This window comes from Phycodurus eques, chromosome 1 (assembly GCF_024500275.1).
Source record: "Phycodurus eques isolate BA_2022a chromosome 1, UOR_Pequ_1.1, whole genome shotgun sequence".
NCBI lineage: Eukaryota > Metazoa > Chordata > Actinopteri > Syngnathiformes > Syngnathidae > Phycodurus > Phycodurus eques.
Genome location: NC_084525.1, coordinates 14,479,024 through 14,503,283, shown reverse-complemented (window position 1 = coordinate 14,503,283; position 24,260 = coordinate 14,479,024). Strand labels below are relative to the sequence as shown.

Sequence of the window (24,260 nt, the reverse complement as noted above, 5' to 3'; positions counted from 1 at the left end):
ACATTATTTAAGCACAGACAAAGACAAACAAACTGATTGCAGCACTTAAACACGAAAATATTTATTTATAATTTCACAGTTATAAAATATTTTCTCATTGACTAGTATTTCTCTTTTTTTTCATTTTCTAAATTGCATGAGGTATACGACAATATAACCAGTTTAATGGCACACAGAAAATGACAGATCTGCAGATGTCATGGGTGGTATCAATAATACTCAGACCAGTATCAACTCGCTAATCATATACTTTACCGGAGTAGTAAATTATATGAAGTAGATCCATTTTTCAAAACTTTGCTGAGTCCAACATCCACTTCCTGAGACATAAACATGATCTATTCATTGGCACAATTTACAACAGACCACCACATGGGCAAAAGCTGAAAGGAATTGGCTTGAGGCTCCCACAAGAAAACTGTCACAGGATCTTCAGGCTGGATTTGTGCAGGTACGAGTGATACTGGAATTGTAACTTAAACACCGGCACATCCAAAAGGGTAGGGGGGAAAGTTACATGAGTAAGTAGCAGGTAGGGACATGGCATCTTAATGGTCCCATATTTTGCCAAACCAACTTTTTCGAGTATTTTGGATGTAATATTGTCTCTATGGTGCCTCAGTAAATAATTAAAATCGCCCATCCATACCTGAGTTTCAGACGTTTTTATGACGAGAGGCTTGAAATCAGGTCATTTGAATTTCTTGAGTTTATCTGCATCACTAGCTAATACGTCTGCCTTCCCTTTCCGCTCCCGAGTCAGGGCTGTCAACATAAACACGTGCGCTCTCACAAGTGGGTCTTCTGCACGGAGGAAACCAATCAGAGGAAAGGGGGCGGTCTTAGCCAAATATGGACACAGCAGCTACAAAACTGGGTCAAACAGAAGTAGCTGTCAGAGGGGCCTTTTTTGGACACTCGTATGACAAAACCATGGTGTTTTTTTAAAAATTAAATTGACACTTTCATCCATGTTAGAGTGTCAGTCTACGGCGGTCTAAATAGCCAAAATACAGGACCTTTAAAAGAGTATATGTAGTGTAGTTTTTCTAAGATTACTCATGCAGATGTGCTATTATATGTGGCAAATATTATGCTACAAATAATTCAACATGACATACGGCTTTGTGCCTGTACAAATCCTCCCCAAAGGTTACACTTACAGACTGTTTTATTTTCATGGCGTGACATCACTGTTAACTTGCAAGGCAAAAGGTAGTCAAGAGAGAAAGGAGGTCAGGGGTCTTCAGATTGTGGTCAAGTACCGCTTTACTGAGGCAGAGCTTTAAGGATGGCGTTCACCTCCTCAGCCACAGCAGTCAGGGCAAATTCAAACTGGTCCTAAAATTTAAAAAAAGAAGTTAAAACAAATTCTTATGACTTTGAATTATTATGATATCTATCTTTCTAGAAAATGTGCCTTTTACACAAATGTTTACCTTCGTGCGAACCATCCCAGGCCTCTGGTCACGAATGTGCTCCAGTGTCGCAGCAATGTCGATTTCCTTCACACCTACAGAACAGAAAACAAACAAACAAAAAACAATCTTGCTCTTGTCATTTATGATCAGGCCACATTTTTTTTTTTATGTTAACACTCACCTTTAGCCATACGATTTAGAGCCATGTCAATCAGGATGTAAGTACCAGTCCGGCCTGTTCCGTTACTATGGAGATAGTGACAAAACAGGAAAACCAGCAGTCACAGCCTTTAATGTCTTTCACCGACACTTTTGTGCACATGCAAATCCTCAGTGTATACACACTGATTGAAATGTAACTCCCCATTTTAAAATGTAGTACTTTCGGTATGTGAATAGTTTTATTGTATTTTGTTTCTTTTTTTTTGTATTTGTTCTTTAAAGTAGGAGAATTTAATCCGTTTTTTTTTCATGTTTGTTCAGTATTTTGGAGCCATTCATTCAATACCACGAATGTGGAAAGATACCTGACCGTGATGCAAGATGAAATCTGGTGCATTGTCAGTGCTTGGGAGAATGTTGAAGATTCGACTTTATGCAAGACGGGGCCCATCGACATTTTGCTATTGTTGTGGGTGAGTCGCCGTAGTCTGAATGAGTGGCCAGTCTTGTCCCAAATTACCACCCTTTGACTTTTTTCTTTGGGTTGGTGCAAGGAGAAGGTCTACTGTACGAGATATCGTTTCTTACATCTCACAAGAGTTCCTGTTGAAATCAGTCGATGTCATTCCCGGGCCGCCCGAGAAGCTGGTAGACAATTTCTTTGCCCAAATCCACCTTTAAATAAAACTTCATGCTAAAGTATTTTCTCATATATCCATTTGTTGTAAAACTCATACATAAAAGGAATAACTCCCAACCTACTGTTTTAGAGATCATCGGGTGTGCTGCGGACAAATAGGCATTTTTTCTAAACTTGTCTGAAAATGATGAGTGAATGAGTACAAATGGTATCTCACTCTTCATCTACTACAGTGATTCTCAAAGTGTGGTATGTGGGCTCTCTCTCGTGGTATGTGAAAGTATCACTGCCCAAGTACAGTTCAGTTGTCTTCAATGTTTTCGGACAATACATTCGCATTAATCTTTAGGAAATGTTTTATTTATTTAGGTATTTTCTATTTTATTTGCACACTAAATTTCAATTGAATCATTATTTAAGTGCAGCTTTTCCCCCCCCATATGTAAACCTAGTGTTAACATTTAAACTGTTAATAATGTTGCAGTGGCTTACAATCATAATGTACTTTTTAGAAATTTTAGAAATAAAACCTTTTTGGCCTACTATGTTACTGTATTTTAATGTTGGTAATAATGGTGGTACTTGCAGAGTTAAGTATTTTTTTACTTGGTGTAATAAGTTTCAGGACCTCTGATCTGCAACATCTTTGCCAGCGTCTTATAGTGAGAGGATGAAAAATTGAAAGGCTTTCCTAGATAACAGAAGATACAATTAACCTGTGTATTGTACATTGAGTAAGTCAATTTGTGAGTAAATTGAGGCGTGATAATCATTATTTCAGTATAAATTTTTCTTGTGACATTTTGGATTAGTGTTGGACTCGGAGATTTTTCTAATGTAAAATACTGTAAGTGGCGGCACGGTGTATGACTGGTTAACACATCTGCCTCATAGTTCTGAGGACCGTGGTTCAAATCCTGGCCCCACCTGTGTGGAGTTTGCATGTTCTCCCCGTGCCTGCGTGGGTTTTCTCCAGGCACTCCGGTTTCCTCCCACATCCCGAAAACATGCAGGGTAGGTTAATTGAAGACTCTAAATGGCCCATAGGTGTGAATGTGAGTGCAAATAGTTGTTTGTTGATATGTGCCCTGTGATTGGCTGGCGACTGGGTCAGGGTGTACCCCGCCTCCCGCCCGAAGATAGCTGGGATAGGCTCCAGCACGCCCGCTACGCCAGTGAGGATAAGCGAAACGGAAGATGAATGAATGAATGAATGAAAATACTGTAAGTGTCTTGGCTTAATAAAAGTTGAGAAACTGCGTTAAATTACAAACATGCAAAATGAGAAAACAGTTACAATAAATACATTATTTATAGGTATTTTAAAATAGGGAGTTCGGAGATGAACATCATATCAAACCTGCAGTGGACGATGATGGGGCATGAGCGTCCTCTGTAGCATTTATTCACCTTCCTGAGGAGAGACAAGTGGGAAAATGTCCAGTGTGAAAACATGCAAGGTCAAAGTTCAACATTTGAGTGACGGGCTTCTTGCTGCAGCCACATCAGTCCATGATCATTTTTGTGACTATGCAACTGGACTCAGACTACTAGCTGCAAACCACAAGAATGACACAGACAGATATGTTAAACAATAAACCACTGGATTCTGTGATTCTGCATGGGTAAAAGTGATGTAAGTTGATCGATCGCCACTGGTGTTACTGATTTGAGAAGCACTCTGATCGGCATAGGGAACCTATATTTTCGCTTCTAATGCTAATTTCATGAGTTCTATCAACTAAAAATGCCTTTTTGCTTTGCTACATTTATTCCTTACTATGTATCGAACAATGTATGTAGTGTTGGTTCATACTCGGCTCGTAAATAGTTTTTGGTGGAATGATTTGTGGCGCATTTTCTAATTTTACTTCGAATTAAAAATTATTAACATGATTATTATATGATGTTGATTTCTGTGATTAGTAAGCTTTCCGATGACACCAACTTTGTGAACATAGAATAAAGATGAAGAAAGTGATAACTGTCAATTTCTGCGCATTGGCTGAGATGCATCAGACGGATGTCCATTTACAAGTAAATAGGGGCGCGCTTTACACAGATTGCAGCTCGCAGGTACAAGTCTGTCATTTAGAATGACTTTTGATTCAATAACATACGCACGGTAGCATGAAGAAAATTAGCCGGTACACACGTCATGAATTGGACGATAATTTTTCGTATCCACTCAACGTTTGTGCAGAGCGAGAACACTTCTATGCATTTATAAGTGAATGAGGCCCATTGTCATTGGCGTTGTACCTGCGGAAGTCCAGTAGAGGACGTGTGGAGGTGGGGATCCCATGAGCCGGCCAGCTGAGGAAGTGGAACTGAGTGAGGGTTCGGGTCTCCTGCGTCTGAACATTCTTCAGGTAGAAACTTCGCACCAGGAAGTCGTTGCACCAGATGTGCTCGGACACCAGGTTCACCTGCAGATAGCAGTTGTGGGAAGTAGCCAGGTACAAGTACTTCTTTACAGTACTTAAATACATTTTACAGGTATGTATCTGCACTTTTTACTTTTACTCAAGTAAAGGAGTTGAATAAGTATGTCTACTATTGATAGTCTTTTTTCACGCAAGTGTAATTCTACTTAAAGTGCAACCAAACGGACCAAAAAAATGTCTTGAAAATTTGACATCACAGGAAAGAGTCTTGTTAACAAGCCGGAAAAGGAATGAATGTATTAAAAAATAATAATAATAAATAAATAAATAAATCGTCACGTATGTGAAATCAGTCTTCCAGATGCTGTGGGCTTGTCACGAAATGCTCTCGAAATCCCGCCTCCTCAGAATTTTCAGCTATCAATCAAAGACGTGTCTCCTCTCACGGCTCCTCTTAAGTGGGGAAGAGACACTCGCACGGGACACAGAGAGACATTCTGGGGCGGCCACCCCTTTGTCTCCCTTGAATTTCAGCGGGCTGTTAATCGACGGCGTAAAGAGTCGTCAGCCGTAACGCTTCAACCTTAGGCGGCCATAGCCAGATTATCCCCCCCCCCCCCCCCCCCCACCACCACAATCCCCTCCTCCTCCTCCTCGTCCGCCAGGTGTGGTTGACGGCTTTAACGCCATTGCGTCGGACCTCCGGCTGCTTCTCTAGCTAATGAACGAGTAAGTGGCAATTCTGCCGAAAGGCCACTGCATGGGATAAGAGCATTTGGCATTTATCTAGTGGGCTAGAAAGTGTACACCCCAGCCAGGTGATGTTACTGGGCTAGTTTTTAGCCCCTTCCAAAATAGGTGAAGAAAAAGAGTCTTAAGCTATATCTCAACAATTCAGTACTATATTCTTCTCAATATTTACAGGTTTTTAGCATTTACCTTCAAACATACTGTATTTAATGTATTTAGAGACAAAACAAAGATGTGAGTTTGGTTGTACTTTAAGTACTGAGTGTGAGGACTTTGCTACATCTAGCAGATACAGACAGACAGTCAGACAGACAGACATAGAACAACAAAGCCATTGACATGACGTTCGGGATGTGACTGCTGAACTCGCCTCGTAGATATGGTAGAGCGAGGAGCCCTCATCTGGCCAGTAGCGGTCACATTGTTTCTCTCCCTCTTCCACCAGAGCTGTCATCATGACGATCACCGTGCAACCAGTCTCCCACACCATCTGCACACCAACACATCACATGCACACAGTGGTCGACTATAACCATGTAAAAATACTTGGTTAATGTATTTAAATAGTTTTTGCAGTTATCTGTAATACATGTTAGCATTTTGGGGGGGATTTTTTGTTGTTGTTTTTTTTACACTACATTTAAAAATAGAAATCTGTCATTTTTACTCCGTACTTTGTCAAAATAAGCTTGTTTCAGCCATATTTCAGTCATCGCTAATGAACATGCCTAAAAGTATTTGAATTGCAAGCAAAGTGTTAGTCAAAGTGTGTCACTGACCTGCCAGAAGTCAGAGATGGTATGGGACAAGGGGCCCTGGGTGGCGATATAGGCCGGCATCCGAGGGTCGTGTTCAATCTAAAGTAAGGGAGAGACACGATGAGCTGATGGCCAAGTGCCCATGGAAACCAGCTGCAGTGACGAAATGCACAACTCACGAAAAAAGTTAGGGGTATTAGGCTTTTGGATTAAATTTCAGGATGACCCTAAAATGCACTACAACATTTCCAGGTGAACTTCATTTGACCTTCTGTAAACTTGTGAATTTTGCTGTTCAGCTCCTTGTTAGAGAACAGCAATTTGTGCAAAATGTAATGAAACATTGAACAGTTGCATATGTGCTTTGAATGTTTAGAGAAAGTCAAATTAAGTTCACCTGTAAGGTTATAGTGAATTTTAGGTTCATCCGTAAATTTCACCCAAAAGCCCAACATCCCTAACTTCGTGTGAGTAGTGTACAATTTTGAGCAGTTTCTCAAAGTAGGGACTCACTATGGTACTGGCGTTGATGTAGTCGGACCGAGAAGGGTTAATCTCTGGTTTAAGCTTCACCCTGGCGTGATCATCTATAGGAGAACCAAGATACAGTATGAAGCATATATATGTTATGTTTCATTGTGGAGACTGAAAGCTCTTGTGGGGACTCACAGGGCACGGAGTGGTGAAAGCGGTTCTTCTTGGTGTTAGGCTCACTCTGAGCCACAGAAACGCTGCTGGGCTCCGCCTGGTAGGAACAGAGAGCCTCCCACTCCTTCAACAGTCGGTCTTTGTTTCTCAGGTGGTCCTCCATGTATGCCTTTTTTTTTTTTTTTTTAATTGAGTCACAACAATTAGTGTCTTTCACAGATGCTAATCTCAAAAAGTTCAGGATATCATGCTTTGGGGTGAAATTTTAGGATGAAACTAAAATAATCTTTACAGGTGAATTTCATTTGACACTTCTTTAAAATATTTTGAATTCACATATCGACCTGTTCAATGTTTCGGTATTTCTTCCACAACTTGCTGTCCTCTAACAAGAAGCTGAACGTCAAACATTTGAATTCAATTAGAATTGCTTCATCATGCTGTTCACATTTTGACATCATGAAACCAAGGCGACAGTACTTGACTTATCAAGACTGATCAACAGTACGAGGCTTCAAACAGGCAGTGGCCACTGAGTTTAGGATGTCAAGGAGTTTCTTTTGGAGCTTGCAACAGAGATTCCGAGAGATTAGAAGAGTCACAGAAAGGCGTAGAAGCGGACAGTTTTTGAAATTTAAGGTTATTTTAGGGTCATCCTGAAATTTCAGCCCAAAGACCAATATCCCTTTCTTTTTGTGACTAGTGTAGTAAGGGATTCATTACTGATGAGCTCTTTATTGGACACAACTTTGATGACTTCGAACACAAGCGAAGACTGAGAAGTTACCAGAATCATGTGCCCAGTGGAGATGTCCATGTTGGCCTGTGCCGGCTCCTCGCACCAGGACGGCGTGCTGCTGTGAGAGCTGGGACTGGGTTGGGCTCCGTCACTGAACTGGGACGACACGCTGCTCACTCTTGAGTCAGCGCCCCCTACTGCTCCGGCCCCCTTCCCGGCACCAGCTGCTCCTCCTCCGTTCGGCCCCCCCACGGCCCCCAGGGCGGCGGCTTCCAGGCGTCCGAAGGCACCTTTGGACGCCATATGCTGGCGACACAGGTCCTGGTGAACCAGTTATGCATGTCTTTTGTCATTAACCAGTTTTAAATTTCAAAGCCTTGTCAATATCCTGGCTATCATTAACATTTACTGGTGTTTCCCAATCTTTATTAAACTGTGGTCACACTGATTTATTTAAAAAAATCAAATCTATTAAAATTCCCAGATATTGCATCATGTCAAACAGCACAACTGATGTACATTGTCAAAAGACACAAAATACCAGAAAATATTTAACGTTACACCTCATGGTCTCTACATTCCATGGGCTTCCTCACCTGGTACTCCTGATGGCTGAAACTTCCACCCTCGGCCCCCAGGCCCAGCTTCTTGGCTGCCAATCGGTGGGCGTGGTGACGCAGGCAGATGACGCTCAGGGCCGCCACCAAGATGCCACCAATGCAAGCGAAAGCCACCAGGGTAGAGGAAAGCCAGCGAGAGCCACGTTGGACTTGAGTAGCCAGTGGCAATGCTTTGCCGTCATTCTTCACTTGCTGAAGTAGAGTAACAATAAAATGAAAAAATAAAAACACCAAATCGTCTTGTTAGCTACCCATCCACCCATTTTCTCGACTGCTTATTCTCATTAGGGCCGAGGGTAACTGGATCTTAACTGACTTCAAGCAAGAGTGGCACAGTGCACCTTGGACTTGGTCGCCAGCCAATCGCAGAACATATATAGCCAAACAACCATCCATCCATTCATTTTCTTCACCGCTTATCCTCACGCGGGTCGCGGGCTGCTGGAGCCTATCCCAGCTATCATCGGGCGAGGGGCGGGGTACACCAATTAGCTAATATCACAAAGATGTAGAAAAAGATTCAAACCCACATCACTAGTCTGTAAATCAGACATGCTCAGTCTCCTGTGCTGTTATTGCTGTTGTATTTCATTGCCAGTTTACCTCCACCATGCACAACAAGTCGACAGGTAATGTTTGTACTATTGTTGGTTGATCACTTATTTAGTATGACACATGGGTGATAGGAATTTAACTTTTGAACTATGTAAATGTTCCTTTTAAATTAAAAATTGCCTATGATTTCGTAGTCCAAATTGCCCCATTTGCATATTTCCTGTTTACATACATGGGTGAAGTGCAGCATCAAGCAGCCTCACCCCACCTCAGATTGCGCAATTGCTCCCTAACTAGGTTGAGGAGGCTTGCAATTGGCAAGTGCCTGTTTCTGTCTCTACTGACATTTCCAATGTTTTCAGACACTTTTAATATGCACTCTAATTTTCCATAGTCAGGCTAATGCATTTTTAATTTGTGTGTTACATATTTAGTTTCTCTGATTGCATATAACCGCAAATAAAATAAAAAAGTGCATGCTGAGGCAGACAGTATTGTGTCTGACAAACAGGGGCGTAGGAGAGAACACACAAGTTCACGTTGTTGCTGTTCTTCATCGCAGAGATGTATTGTATTTGGCTGCAATTCTGAAATGAAGCGCAAAGCTGCAGTACATTCGGTCAAAAATTTTAAACTTAAAAATTTCTCCAAAGTGGACTACCAATCGAAACCGGATCACCGGAGCTTAAAGATCAGCTTCAAACATAGAAATAACAAAAAATAACACGCTCTTCTCAAAGTGGTACCTACGTATGCCACTCTGTTTGGCTCATCCATCCATTTTCTGTACTGCTTATCCTCACTAAGGTCGCGGGCGAGCTGGAGCCTATCCCAGCTAACTGCGGGCAGGAGGCGGGGTACACCCTGAACTGGTCGCCAGCCAATCGCAGGGCACATATAAACAAACCAGTCATCCACCGTTCTACCTACCTACCTATCCATCCATCCATCCATCCACTGTATGTTTGCTTGTTGTCACCTGGCCTTCCATGTTCTGTAGAACCTTCAGGCTTGTCTCATGTTCCAGGATGCTCTTATCTGCAACTGAGCATGTGCAGACTTACGACTTCATGACCATACAACTTTATGCCCAAAATGTTATGAATAGGTAAATATGGCAAATATCCAGTAGAGATGCAATATTAACCTTCTTTCTCTGAAAGGTTTGGGCTTGTCTCATAGGTGATCACTGGGGCCAATACACTAGCAGAAGGACAGAATAGAGCTTTTGTTAGGAAAATCATTCTAAAAGTGTTTTGTTTATACAAAACATTTGGTTGGTGACAATCTAGGCATACTCTTCAGGTTTGTTCTTTCCCAGTTTAGCAACCACAGCAGAGCTTGTAGCCTTTTGGACGTCCACTGGTTTAGAGGACTTCATTATTGGCAGACCGTCTGGGGCGGCCATCTTGTGGTCCATGAAACCCTCTGTGATCTGATGAATAAAAAATATTATTGTCACTCTCACAATTAAATGTATAAACTGAGGTTTTTAAGTTCAACATATATAGAAACTTTGGAAATCTCTCTCTCATCAAGATGAGTGGTCATGGTAGCCTACTTTCATTAGGAGCTAAGAACTTAAACCTCTTGGCCTTTTGTGTTCAATTTGCTTCCTTTTTTTCCAACCAGCTTAGCTGTGTTAATGAAAATGTAATTAAAATTTATTTTTGCCTAATTTTCTAATTCCCAACACATGGTTATAGCCCACCGCTGTGTTATCGTGGTACCTTTGTACCTTTTGGCTCTATCGTGGACACTGGTGGCCACTTGAAACCAATGAAAAGACTGCACCATAAAATTTTAGTAAAATGGGTTTCATTCGACTGAGCATTTGAAAAAGTTAGTTTTAATCTTTCCTCAACTTTTTTTTTTTTTTTTTTGACAAGGCAGCATTTCATGTTATATTTGTTGTTTCCGAAAGAGGCGTTTAATGCCTTACTGCAATCTAATGGAGCAAATGAGTGACATAATTTGGATTTTCAGAAGTGAAGAATTCAATTTTAACTGAAGAAACGGAAGCTACCTCTGTTTGCTGTAGAAAAACTGTACAATTTTAACAATACATGGGGGGCGGGGGGGAGGAATGTGGTACTGATAATACTGTATATAAAAAAGTCATTTTCGATGTTTTACAAGCTCTCTAATTTGCGAACACACTGGAAATTAAAGGGTTTAAAACAAAAATAAATGTATATTTTATTATGACAAGAACAGATGTTACTTAAAGCTTTATTCAGTAAAAGAATTATGGGGCAGATTTGACATACACTCAATACATGTGACAATTTGGTGGCTGAAAGTCAGTCTAAACTTATGCCTGCTCAGACCACATCTAACTTTTCGCACAAAGTAGACCACTGGTCTAACGCAATTTTGGTGAATTTGATCGGGCCACATAGGTAGACAGATACGAGAGCTCCGCAGACGTGGTGGATACGTCAGACGTATTCCATTCAAAAACAGCCCTATGTGAACAGTGTGATTCAAACCCTTTGAATCATGGTACAAATCAATTCATTTAACTCTTATTGTTATCATCATCATCATCATTATATTTCTTAAATCATCCCACTGGTTGGCATGGGGCAAGTGCCCACTTCACAACACAGATCTGTGATCGCCCCTCAAGTTAACTTAAATCATCCGCCCGTGGAGGTCTGCGCTCAGTTCCGTATAAACGTACTTTGCGCGCTTCGACCTCCCAGACTCAAGCAAATCAGTTTCTTCTTCCGCCATGTCAAAGACAGTCAGTGCACCACTCCCACGCCACATTTAAAGGGAATGAGAGGAGGCGCTTTGATTGGACAGGTTTGAAGTTGGCTGTGTTCATGGCCACAGCAACGCAGAAGTCAGCGCAGCAGATGAGCCCGGGTGCGATGGTCCGCGAAATTACCAACACCAGGTGTAACTTGCACCCGGACAGAGTTATGCCATGCACCATGCTGGAGTCACGCTAGTCACAGAAATAGAGCCCTTTGTCTGTACGTGGTCAAAAAGGGCCACAAACAAGCTGAATGAGTAATAAAATATAACAAGGTCGGAGGGTTGAATGATGCTAGAAAGGTAAGAATACAGTATACATGTGTAATGTTGTATTAATGACATGCATCACGCTCACCTTCTTCCCTGAGCCAACATTGTTTCCATAGTTTTCTGAAACATAGACACATCACAACAAGATTTGTTGTACTGTATGTACTTCAGCTTATCTCAGTAAACAAATGTGCATCAAAATGATCATGCATCATGTTGCTTTACTGAAGTATGAGAGATTGCATTGATAGAGTATGTGAGGCGCAGGATGCTGAGACCTTTAGAGGCTTTGTGGCTGAAGGAGCTCTCCAGCTGAAGCTGCTTGAGCAAAGCCGGCAGTTTGTCTCTCTGCTCGGGGGACAAATCCTGGATATCCAGGCCGTAGTGGTCCAGCAGCTGATCCAGACGCTGCACAGAGCGTGCTGGAAAACAGTTCAAAATTACAGTGATTATTACTGCATTTATCGTAAAAAGAAATGCATTTCTCTTTTTATCCTTAACTGTATATTTTTATAGTTGAATCCAGTTGTAATCCTGCTTGTATACTGTAGTGGAAATTCCTCAAGTAGATTTTTTCAGGCATTTGTATTTGAGTATTTCATTTTCCGTTTTACTTTTCTAATCCTTACTTTGTCAAAATAGGATTGTTACTTTTATCAACATCCGCCGACGACCACACAATGTAAAAAAGCTGTACATAGAACGAGGTGAACTTCACTGTGGTTGAAATTTTGATTGATTTTGGCTTTTTTTGATTGACTTTGATTAAACTGAGATATGGCTGGGAAAAACACAGATACAGCACCATGGAGGAACCAGGGAACATAAACAGCAGCAACAAGTTTGAACTGGCAAAATATCCCATCTATCGCCTTATTTAAGAGAATTGTTTGATGTTGTCAATTCCAAGAACGATTGGTGGCGAATACGTTGTGTTTTGTGCCAGCCTAAAAACCACCAGCCTCAATAATTCTCTGTCTAATCAGAAAAAAAACAACTCCAGAGGTAAGATACATTTTTCAGTTGTTATCATTAACACATTTTTTGTTGGTCTGTTCACAACATTCGCAAAGCTATGGAAACGTTTGATCGTGCGTCCTCTCCAGTGATCATCTTCTCAATATGAGCACTATGCAAGTTAATAAAATAGGGAAACATATTTTGTGTGCATAGAATTTTGTTTTCATTGTGCCAAGTTGTTAAAATAATGTACACTGTATAATTGACAGTAAAAAATCATTTTTAGGATTTACTGAGCAACTTTATTTGACCAACTTCCAGTATGAATTTCTTGACCCACATCCAATTACAGTGGTGCCTTGAGGTACGAGTGACCCAACTTACAAGTTTTTTTAAATACAAACTGTAATTTTGTCAATATCTTGATTTGACAGAAATTTGAGATACAACTGCTGTATGGTGGCAGTAAACTCAACTCCTCTAACTTCACAACAAGCAGCAGTTTGGCAGCTAGTGAACAATTCTTCAAAAAAAAGGCTTCAATCGGTTATTGCCACTGCCAGTTCACTTTTGCTGTCAAACAAAACATAAGACAAAGATAACAACAAATCATGTATTAAAAAAAAAACACACATAGCTTTGCCTCCACAAAGTTTGTTGAGCCTAATGCTAACAATGTAAAATGCCATAGATGGGGTAACGAATAGAATCATTGTCGCAGTGTTATAGCCCTTTAAGCATCGGAGATTTGAAACCAAACGGTAGAGCAACACATGTAGACGGATAACAATACTAACAGGCATATATTCTTTAGCCTCTGTAAAAAAAATAAAATTAATTAATTAAAAATAAAAAGACTATAGGAAAGAATATGTCTGCAGTTTACTGAGGAGTTTTAACTGGCTTTATGTATATCCATGTCTGTATTATACAGTATTACCCCAAGGTGGCTAAGCCGTGCACACCAGAAGGAGCAGCACAATGTTCATTAAATTGAAGCAACAAAATGTGGTAAAAACTGTTTATTTCTTAACATTCCATTTAATTATGTCATTACTGTATGTTTTTATAAAAATACAGAGTGCTATTTTTAGGGGAAAAAACATTATATACATTTTTGTTTTTAGGAATGGATTAATGGCATTTCGATTCATTTTATTTGAGAAAGCTGATTTGAGATATGATACTGTTTTGAGCTACGAGCATAGTCACAAAATGTATTAAACTTGTACAGTATTTCAAGGCACCGCTGTATTTAGGCAAAAGGATCGGTCTGTTTGACTTTTCTCACCGTCCAGTCCTGCCAGAGCGTCATACTTTGGCACCACCTTGTTCTCCAGCTGATTGCTAAGATGTTCAACTTGGGAAGCATAGTCTTGGTCGTAGTCAAGCGGAAAGTCAAGTTCTGTGAAGGAGGAGGCTAATGGGAATGACGCTGCAGGTGCCCCCCTGTGGCGGGAAGCAGCGTGGACGGGGGCGGAGGGGGAGGGGGAGGGGGAGGAGGAAGAGTAAGATGTAGAGGAGAGGTAATAGGACACCAAGTTCTGGAGAAGGTGCTTGTCTCTGTCCAGAGCCTTTTCTCTGGATCTGGAGCGCGGGGGGGACAAGCGGAGGAAGGTGGAGGTTGGATTATTTTCCAGGGAGTTGAGGGATCGTTTAGCCTCATCCTGATGATGATGATAATAACAATAACAATAATAGCAAGTTTATTTCTGTACAGGTAGGACCTATTAAACACGTTTACAAAGTGTTTTGACAGGACAGAAGAGCAAACATAAAACTTAATAAAACACAATTACATGCATAAACACCAAAACAGAAATGCAGTAGATGCCAGCTGTCATACAGTTTTTCTTATAACACCCATTAAGGAACCCAGGCAATCCTAGAACCCAACCGAGACTAGGAGCACTGATGTAGGTTTGTAGCAAATAAGTAAATAAATAAGTAGTGATGCACCGATACCACTCTTTTCACATTTGAGTATTTGCCGATACCAAGTACTGATCTTTAATCATTTCATTATGTCCTGCAATTGTGATGACCGTTTTATTTTAATCAAATATGTTCAAAAAGATGAACTTCTTTTCAATATGGCATACTGTATGTTTCACTCAAATAAAACACGATTTAGAGGAACAACTTCACATTGCTGACATTATAACATCCAACAGCATGTTTTTCTAACACTCTTGCCACGCATTTGACTTAAATGTAGCCGTAAAACAAGGCATTTCAGTTATGCGTCGTCTCAGTCTGAAAACTAAGGGGTACTATGTAAAAGGAGTAAATACAGTAGATAAGAGACAAAGAAGAAAAGAAATGAAGAAGAATGCAGTCTGGTGGTTATACAAGTAGCAATATGGAATACAACACTGCTTCTTGAGATTATCACAAAAATAAAATGGTGACAGGACAACTATGATGATACTGTATCACACCATCGCTTACTTTTCTCTTTACTCAATGTGCCGGCTGTCACAGCTTCAGTGCGGAGTGGAACGGTAGGGCTCGAGAAACTTGGTGCCGGCCAGACTGCCTGCCGCCGCAACTCGCGGCCTCCGTCACCACCCGAACGGAGTTCCTCATCAATTTTGCAGAGGATAATTTGCAGTCGGCTAACAATGTGTTTACATTAAAGCATTTCAACATGGCTCCTACTCCACTTGCCTGAAAATTATGTCAGGCTGATGAAATGGTGTCAGTGTGTTGGTAATGAAGCCTTTGTTTCGAGCACCGATACGATTAGAGATGTTTAGTATCGGCATCGAAACAGATACAGGTATCAGTGCATCCCTATAAGCTGAGCGCTTGTGGCAAGTTCGGAGCCACACCCAGATAGTATGTGCTTTAAAAATCTTAAAATCAATTCTAAAACAAGCTGTCAGCCACTATAGTGATGCTAAAATTAAAACTAAATACCAGAGAGGAAAGAGTTGCAATAATCTACTGCGGCGAAAATACGAGTATGGCTCAATCCTTTGCGATGCGGTTTGATAATTATGGATTTTATTTTGGCTATGGTGCTAATGGTAGCCTAACTCCTGCTGTTGCAAAAACATAAATTCAAAACAACTTCTCCCATTTTGGCACGGTATCACACTGGCACTACTTATTACGTATACTTCACTCATATTTCACTACCTGCTGATAGCTGTACGGATCCAGCGGGGCCACCTGCCCATGTATGGAGGATGGAGAAGGGTCGAGTGTCAGGTATTCTATGTACTGTTGGATCATTTGTGGGTCAACGGTTTCCTCTGGTCTCGGAATCCTTAGTTTACTGAGCAGCCTGGAAGCGTGGGAGTGAAAACATGGAATTAAAAAGTCTCCTCTGGGATCTTGGTGATCAGGTCGTGCTGGTGTGACATTTCTCTTCTTACCATTTGCGCTGGTGAAGCTGTGAGGAGGTAATAGAGGGAATGTAACTCAACTCTCGTCCAATTGCTGCTTGGGTAACGTCATCCCTCCAGGTCAGACCTGCTCAGCCCACACAGGTGTCAAAGGGGGTTTCGGCATTTTACACAAGTTGATGTTGGCACTCACCTTGTTCCATCAGGTCTTTAAGAACCTCCTGCAGCTTATACAGAGCAGGTACAGACACCAGGTACTGGACTGGATCGTGGTGAGGAGCCCAACACTGTCCAAACAAACCATCTGCACAGGAATAGATTATAAGAGGCCATGTCGCATGCCCATTAAGCCTCTGTGACAACGGATCTGTGGAGGATCCTGGAGGAATCCTCTCAGGAGTGGATGAAGGCGTGCCAGAGATGTTTGAGAAAGCGCAATAGACTCAATGGGGATTACTTAAGAGGGGAAAACTTGTAGTTTGGATTTGAATACTGGATAACTTTGGACCTGGACCTTTTCTGACACACCTGATATACAGCACAACTCATCATTATGCTGAATGTAGTTGTAATTAGTGGGAGCTCTGCATTAGTTTCTCTTCAACGAGCCAGTCCCATCTTGGGGTAATCTTTTTTTCTTTCAATAAACTCGAACTTTTAATGGCAGGTGATTGGGCTCCATGTGCCGAAGTAGTTTTGATGGCTTAAATGTCTCATTTGCAAGCCTATCACAACACATTACCCAGAGAACGGGTTTGGTGCGTGCGAGTAAATTAGTAATAGCCTGTACCTTAAGTAGGACTGGCGATATTGTCTGATTTGGTTTCATATTTTGGCTTGTTCCCTTTTTCAAAGAAACTTTAGAACACATTTGTTTTTTACAAATTTTTGCTAGCTTGTGGGCTTACTTTTTTCCTACATCACGTGACCGAGATGAGCGTTTGGACAAAAGCAGATGTACATGATTTTGTACATCTGCTTTTGCATGAAAAAATTCAGATGAATAAAATATTTTTTGTTCAGTCACTCTCTGCGGCCCGGGACCAAATGGGGTGAAGCGTCCCTGTGGTTGGGGAACCCTTCTTTACCACACTTACATTGGAGCAAGCTAGCGAGGATAAACGGTACAGAAAATGGATGGATGGATGGAAGTGGAGGTACCCTCTGCTGACCATGGAGAAGAATTACATTTTAATTTAAGAAGTGGAAGCTCCCACTGCTGGCTGTAAAAAGAACCCTGCACTATTTGCACTAAAAGGTGGTAGTGGGAATAAAAAAAATTTGCATTATTGAAGTTGTTTTACAACCTGCGCATTGGGCAAACAAAGAGGAATTTGAAGGGTAAAAATAAATAAATAAATAAACTTAAAAAGAGTTTATATTAATTAATGAGAAGGACCAATGTTACTTAATGTGTCAAAAATGACCACAGACAAGCTGAAAGGGTGGTAAATCGAACAAGGTGTGAAGCTTAAGGAAGTCGTTCTAAATCGAAACAGAAGCTACAAGTGAAGAAATTCATTGACTAATAATTGGGCATGACTGTAACCGTAGGCTGCAGACATGTTCCACTGCACTTTCACACTTTTTGACATCAATCCCATCAACATTCACTGCAGCGGTGATGTTACTTTGTGTGTGTGTGTGTGCATGTGCGTACGTGTGCGCTGATGAGTCATCGCATCTCTGCTCCCGCTATCTCTGATCAAAACAAAGTCACGCACACACACACGGGAGGCACACGGTTGTCAGGCAGGTGATGTCACCGTCACCATAGTAACAGCTTCCACAGCCTGCAATTGGTGGTGACGGTGGAGACGTTTACGTTTCACTTCCTCCCACGTTCTCTTACGCTCATAGCTTTGCGTATGATGCATTGAATCTCATAGAAAAAAAACAATCAGAAAGACGCGCACTTGTTTTAGGACTCCATATTCAGTGGGTACGGAAAGTATTCAGACCCTGTTAAATTTTTCACTCTTTTTATATTGCAGCCATTTGCTAAATTAATTTAAGTTATTTTTTTCCAACATTAATGTACACACAACACCCCATATAGACAGCAAAAAAACGGAATTGTTGAAATTAAAAAAAGAAAAACTGAAGTATCACACATCCATAAGTATTCAGACCCTTTCCTCAGTATTTAGTAGAAGCACCCATTTGAGCTAATACAGCCATGAGTCTTTTTGGGAATGATGCAAAAAGTTTTTCACACCTGGATTTGGGGACCCTCTGCCATTCCTCCTTGCAGATCCTCTCCACTTCTGTCAGGTTGGATGGTGAACATTGGTGGGCAGCCATTTTCTGGTCTTTCCAGAGATGCTCAATTGGGTTTAAGTCAAGGCTCTGGTTGGGCCATTCAAAAACAGTCACGGAGTTGTTCTGAAGCCACTCCTCCTGTATTTTAGCTGTGTGCTTAGGGTCATTGTCTTTTTCTGAAGGTGAACCTTCGGTCCAGTCTGAGGTTCTGAGCACTCTGGAGAAGGTTTTCGTCCAGGATATCCCTGTACTTGGCCGCATTCATCTTTTCTTCGATTGCAACCATTCTCCCTGTCCCTGCATCTGAAAAACAGCCCCACAGCATGATGCTGCCACCACCATGTTTCACTGTTGGGACTGTACTGGACAGGTGATGAGCAGTGCCTGGTTTTCTCCACACATACCGCTTAGAATTAAGGCCAACAGTTTCTATCTCAGTCTCATCAGACCAGAGAATCATATTTCTCACCATCTTGGAGTCCTTCAGGTGTTTTTTAGCAAACTCCATGCGGGCTTTCACTCCATGCGGGCTTTCTTGCACTGAGGAGAGGCTTCCATCGGGCCACTCTGCCATAAAGCCCCGACTGGTGGAGGGCTGCAATGATGGTTGACTTTCTAGAACATTCTCCCATCTCCCGACTGCATCTCTGGAGCTCAGCCACAGTGATCTTTGGGTTCTTCTTTACCTCTCTCACTAAGGCTCTTCTCCCCCGATTGCTCAGTTGCACGGTGGCCAACTGGTTAGAACGTCAGCCTCACAGTTCTGAGGACCAGGTTTCAATCCCCGGCCCGGATGGATGGATGGATGGATGGATGGATGGGGTGCTGTGTGTACATTATCCATCCATCCATTTTCTGAGCCGCTTCTCCTCACTAGGGTCGCGGGCGTGCTGGAGCCTATCCCAGCTATCATCGGGCAGGAGGCGGGGTACACCCTGAACTGGTTGCCAGCCAATCGCAGGGCACATACAAACAAACAACATTCGCACTCACATTCACACCTACGGGCAATTTAGAGTCCCCGATTAATGCATGTTTTTGGGATGTGGGAGGAAACCGGAGTGCCCGGAGAAAACCCACGCAGGCACGGGGGAGAACATGCAAACTCCATACAGGCGGGACCGGGGATTGAACCCCGCTCCTCAGAACTGTGAGGCTGACGCTCTAACCAGTCGGCCACCGTGCCGCCGAGTGTACATTAATGAGGGAAAAAAATTACTTAAATGATTTTAACAAATGGGTAGCTCGGTCATCCGAGCGGGGCTCAGAGTAGAGCCGCTGCTCCTCCGCATTGAGAGGAGCCAGATGAGGTGGCTCGGGCATCTGATTAGGATGCCTCCCGGACGCCTCCTCAGTGAGGTGTTCCGGGCACGTCCCACCGGGAGGAGACCCCGGGGACGACCCAGGAAACGCTGGAGAGACTATGTCTCTCGGCTGGCCTGGGAACGCCTCAGGATTCCCTCGGAAGAGCTGGAGGAAGTGGCTGGGGAGAGGAAAATCTGGGCTTCCCTGCTGAGGCTGCTGCCCCCGCGACCCGACGTCGGATAAGCAGAGGAAAATGGATGAATGGATGAAAACGTTCCGTACCCACTGTATATAAACCTGCACAGTAAGTTTTATACTGCTTACAGGTTAGTATTTCTATAGAACTCCTGGAATAACATATACTTTGTCTAGCTTTACACTCAGTCGCATCCTGAAGCCTAGTGGGAGCAGAAATCGTCAATAAAGCATCCATGAAAGCCATAGGCCTGCTGAGTTGTAATGACATCTCATTATGTTTGAAAAAGCAATGGGCTCATTATGGTGTCAGGCATATTATAAATGATTATGACTAGAAATAAGCAGCAGGTTGTAAAAGCACCACATACAGTACGATGGAGGATGTATAAACTCACCATCACTGCACAGCTGTTCTCTGGGACAAAGCTTCTTCTCAAACAAGCAACCTGTAAAGAAGAAACAAACTCATTCAGTCTTCTCGTCTAGATTTTTTTTTATAAAAATGGCCTATATCATGCTGTATAAATAAAATGTACACTATAATAGGACCGAGCTGAATAAGTGTACCTTCTGTTGGATATTAACCGTAGTGTGGGGGTGAGGGGGCAGCTGACTTTATTAACAGATTTGAAAGAAAATATCATTATTCTTCCAAGACATCATCACACTGACATGATGACAAGAACTGCAGGAATCTCAGTGAAATGGGAAAGCTGTGGCTAAACATACAGGAAGAGCTTCTGCATGCATTACCCCAAGATGATTTATCCCCCATGCACCCACGCATGCAACATTACCCCTCATCCAACCTCACCCAATCATCTCTGTGCACTCCTCTCCCTTCTTCAGCTGGCAGCCTGATACTAAAACATTTCAAGCAATCACTGTCAACAATCACCGAAAGTAGAAAAATGGCAGAAATCTAATTTGGCCTCTTAAGAGCAGACTGGTTCATAAAATGTTCACAAAACGTTGAGCACTGAAACATTAAATTAAACCTGCACTAAAAACATAATGGAATGTCACACATTGCAAATCGCTTGATATTACCTCCCAAAAAGGAGGTCATGTTTTCAGTCGTGTGTGTTAGCAGGACTAAAGGACAAAACTGTGATAGGAGGAGGAATGGGCCGTTCCTCCCAATCACGCCCTTACAGGTCTCACTGTCATTGCCCATGTGAGCATTGAAGTCCCCGAGCAGAATGAAGACGTCCCCAGCGGGAGCGCTCTCCAGCACCCGATCCATGGACTCCAAAAATGTTGGGTACTCTGAAATGCTGTTTGGTGCATAGGCACAAACAACAGTCAGGACCCGTCCCCCCCCACCCGAAGGCGGAGGAAGGCTACCCTCTTGTCCTCCAGGGTGAACCCCAATGTACAGGTACTGAGCCGGGGGCCAATAAGTATACTCACACCTTGTGAAGAACAGTTGCGGCGAAAAAGGCAGGGAATTATGTTTCATGTGATTATTACTGTTGTTGATATGGCTATTGCTGTGCCCATTGTTCTCTCATTACTCAACCCTCTGCAACCCAACTGGCCAAGACAGATGGTCGCCCCACAGAGCCTGGGTTCTGTTCAAGGGTTCTTCCTTGGAGGGAGTTTTTCCCTTGCCTGCGTCACCAAGTGGTTGCTAACTTGGGGTTCAGTAGGTTTTCTTCAGTGTATGAACAAAGTGCTTCTTGAGCTGATCAATATGAAAAGTGCCTTGAGATAACTTTGTCAATTGGCCCTATTGAAATTAAGTTGACTGTACTTGACTTGACAGAGAATGGATAGGAGGCAGGGGCTTGATGAGGATCCTAAGGATGCTCAAGATGCTGAGAAAAGCACCAGCCAGGATGGTGCTGCTGCTACCCTTGCAGCTCAGCTGAACTTTGGACTGTGACACCCTAAGCACTGTGACTGCACCACTGTAAGTGCAGCCTAATGTGGCTCAAAGATATGGGCAAGGGTTACTGGTTCTACCGTGAACACACACAATATTGACTCCTCCTCTAATGGACTGCTAAGCGCCTTACTTCCTCCATAATGATCATGCTCTGCAGTGGGTCAGACCTGCAGCGGCCTTTTGTCATTTAAAGCCACAACAAGTATAGATGAGAAGATGATTGATACCATGAAACGAACATCACTGACCACTCGTCAGTGACTAGTGGTAATCCTTTAAGAAGAGAGGGATTTCTTTTCGGTCTTAGGTGCTGAATCAATGCTCCAAGTTCATGAAAGCTGTGGAAAGTCACTGTTATGGAAGATTCCACTTCTGGTACCTGTGCATGATAGGCCGACCGCACATGGAGCAAGAAGACTGGTGTGGATCATTGCAAACAAGTTAGCGACTCTCACCAAGTGATTCGGCACCACACATCCACCAACGCTTTGCAACGGGGGGGAAAAACCTGCTACCCTGGGTTTTGAGGCTCCACATACAATATACTGTAACTAAACCACAAAAACAAGACGCGATTGTCAAAGAAGAAGCCGGTTGTCACAAAGAGAGAAAATGTGTGAAAAGTAGAACATATATTGACTTGTTTACATTAATGAGGAAGTTGCATGTTCCTGTTGTCCTCCAAAATTTCACCATTTGAAAAACTGCATTTTATAGAACTATCATTTCTTCTCCTGTTTGGCTGGACAAGACTCGCCTTCCTGCTTGTGTTTTCCTTGTGCATAACAAAATCATCCAACCAGACGCCAGAAGCCACCATTTGCGTCAGCTGCACACATACAGTATATCTTACCGACCGTTTACATCAGCTCACAAGGCTAAAACAAACTGTTCGATAAGTGTATAATAGGATGTAGGAAGTAAAGATAGCTGTTGGATGAGCTAGTTACTTGGGGGTGTTTTAAAGTGTGTGCCCCGGAGCTCCTCTTACCGTGTCGGGCGGCCGCACTGAAGCGACGGCCGGTGGTGAGGAGGAGAAGGAGGCACACGGCCACCCACGGGCGACAACACTTCATGATAAACCCGAGATCCACCGGGGCGAGGAAAGGAGTGAGCCGCTGCCGGTGTTAACGTCTAGCAGCTGTCCATTGTCGAGAAGATGCTGCAGCTCGCCAACGCTGCTGTTTCTTCTACTGCTGGGATGGACACAGAGGGGGCGACGGATGCGGAACATCACCAAAGGGGGGCGCCACACCACACGACACTCACTCACTCACAGGATCACACTGGCTACATCAAACGTATACAGAACAAGCAAATAGTCAACAGCAGTCATCCGGGTTTGATTCGTTCTTTCCATTTCCAATTGTTAATAAGTGAAGGATTATTTTACTGCAGTATCTTTTTTAAAACAAACAAACAAACAAAAAAAGTAAATTTTTACAAAGTAAAATTGATACATAGATTCAGTCATTGCAAGTACAGGTACATTAGTTTTTCATTCAGCGGTCACCTTCAAGAAGGACGTATGAAGGTATTTTAGAACGTTAGAAAATATACCACTTACAGTGGGAGGAACAAGCATGTGAACCTTTGGAATGTATTAAATATCTTCACAAAAGGGTCATAAGATGTAGTGTGATCATCAAAATCACAAGAATAAAAAGAGTCTGCTTAAACTAATACGACACAAATATATTTTGTTTTCATATTGGAAAAAATATATATTCACAGTACAGGGAGGGAAAAAGTAAATGAACTGCTAGGCTATGGATTCTCCCAGAGCTAATCAGAGTCAGGTGTGAGGCAACCTGGAGTCCAATCAATATTAAAGATTGGAGGTGTGGCTTAAAGCTGCGCTGGTCGCTGGAAAACACACACCAGTTCAGAATTGTCACTTGTAAAGAAGCATTGCCTGTGTACCATTTCTTGCTCAAGAGGTGTCAGAAGACCTACTTTAAGAATTGTTGACTTGACCACGGCATTTCAATCGGGTTGAGGTCAGGACTTTATATATGAACTTGTGTAAACCTGTAAAAGGTTACAAAAGTATCTCTAAAAGTCTTGATGTTCATGAGTCCACTGTTAGACGAACTGTCTATAAATGGAGAAACTTCAGCATTGTTGCTTCTCTTCCAGAGCGGGGCCGTCCTGTAGAGATGACTGCAAGAGCACAGTGCCGAACGCTCAATGAGATTTAAAAACAAAAAAAAAGTACATCAAAATATTATTCCCACTCTGAAGCAAGTGGAGGAAGCATCACTGTAAGGGTGTACTTTACAACCTCAGGGCCTGGATAGTTTGCTATCATCAATGGAAAAATGAATTCACAAGTTTAGCGAGATACTTTGCAGAAGAATTTGAGGCCATCTGTCCAACAGTTGAAGATCAAAAGAGGATGGGTGTTGCAACAGGAATATGATCCAAAACAGAAGCAAATCAACAACAGAATGGCTTCACAAACGTTTTGGAGTGCTCCAGACAAACTCCTGACCTCAACCCAATTGAGATGCTTTGGCACAACTTCAACAGAGCTATTCACACCAGACATCCCAGGAATCTTACTGAACTGTAA

The 24,260-nt window shown here is 42.4% G+C and overlaps 1 protein-coding gene across 3 annotated transcripts; it reads right to left on the bottom strand.

The window, feature by feature from the left end:
- Positions 1-82: 82 nt before the first annotated feature.
- On the bottom strand, positions 83-23,151 carry ptprnb (protein tyrosine phosphatase receptor type Nb). 3 transcript variants are annotated; one of them, XM_061679389.1, is made up of 22 exons: positions 22,677-23,151; positions 20,190-20,240; positions 16,223-16,333; positions 16,060-16,156; positions 15,821-15,968; positions 13,968-14,343; positions 11,995-12,138; positions 11,802-11,836; positions 9,979-10,115; positions 9,828-9,883; positions 9,660-9,724; positions 8,102-8,317; positions 7,554-7,826; positions 6,788-6,935; positions 6,632-6,705; positions 6,140-6,217; positions 5,731-5,850; positions 4,486-4,652; positions 3,584-3,637; positions 1,603-1,667; positions 1,440-1,513; positions 83-1,341 (listed from the first exon to the last, which is right to left on the bottom strand). In XM_061679389.1, exons 1-22 carry the CDS (start codon positions 22,759-22,761, stop codon positions 1,270-1,272), a joined length of 2,646 nt encoding a protein of 881 aa, XP_061535373.1. In that variant the 5' UTR covers positions 22,762-23,151; the 3' UTR covers positions 83-1,269. The 3 variants fall into 3 exon arrangements, with proteins under 3 accessions (XP_061535373.1, XP_061535392.1, XP_061535382.1); XM_061679408.1 differs by having other exon boundaries at positions 7,554-7,811; XM_061679398.1 differs by having other exon boundaries at positions 9,660-9,718.
- Between the last annotated feature and the right edge of the window lie 1,109 nt (positions 23,152-24,260).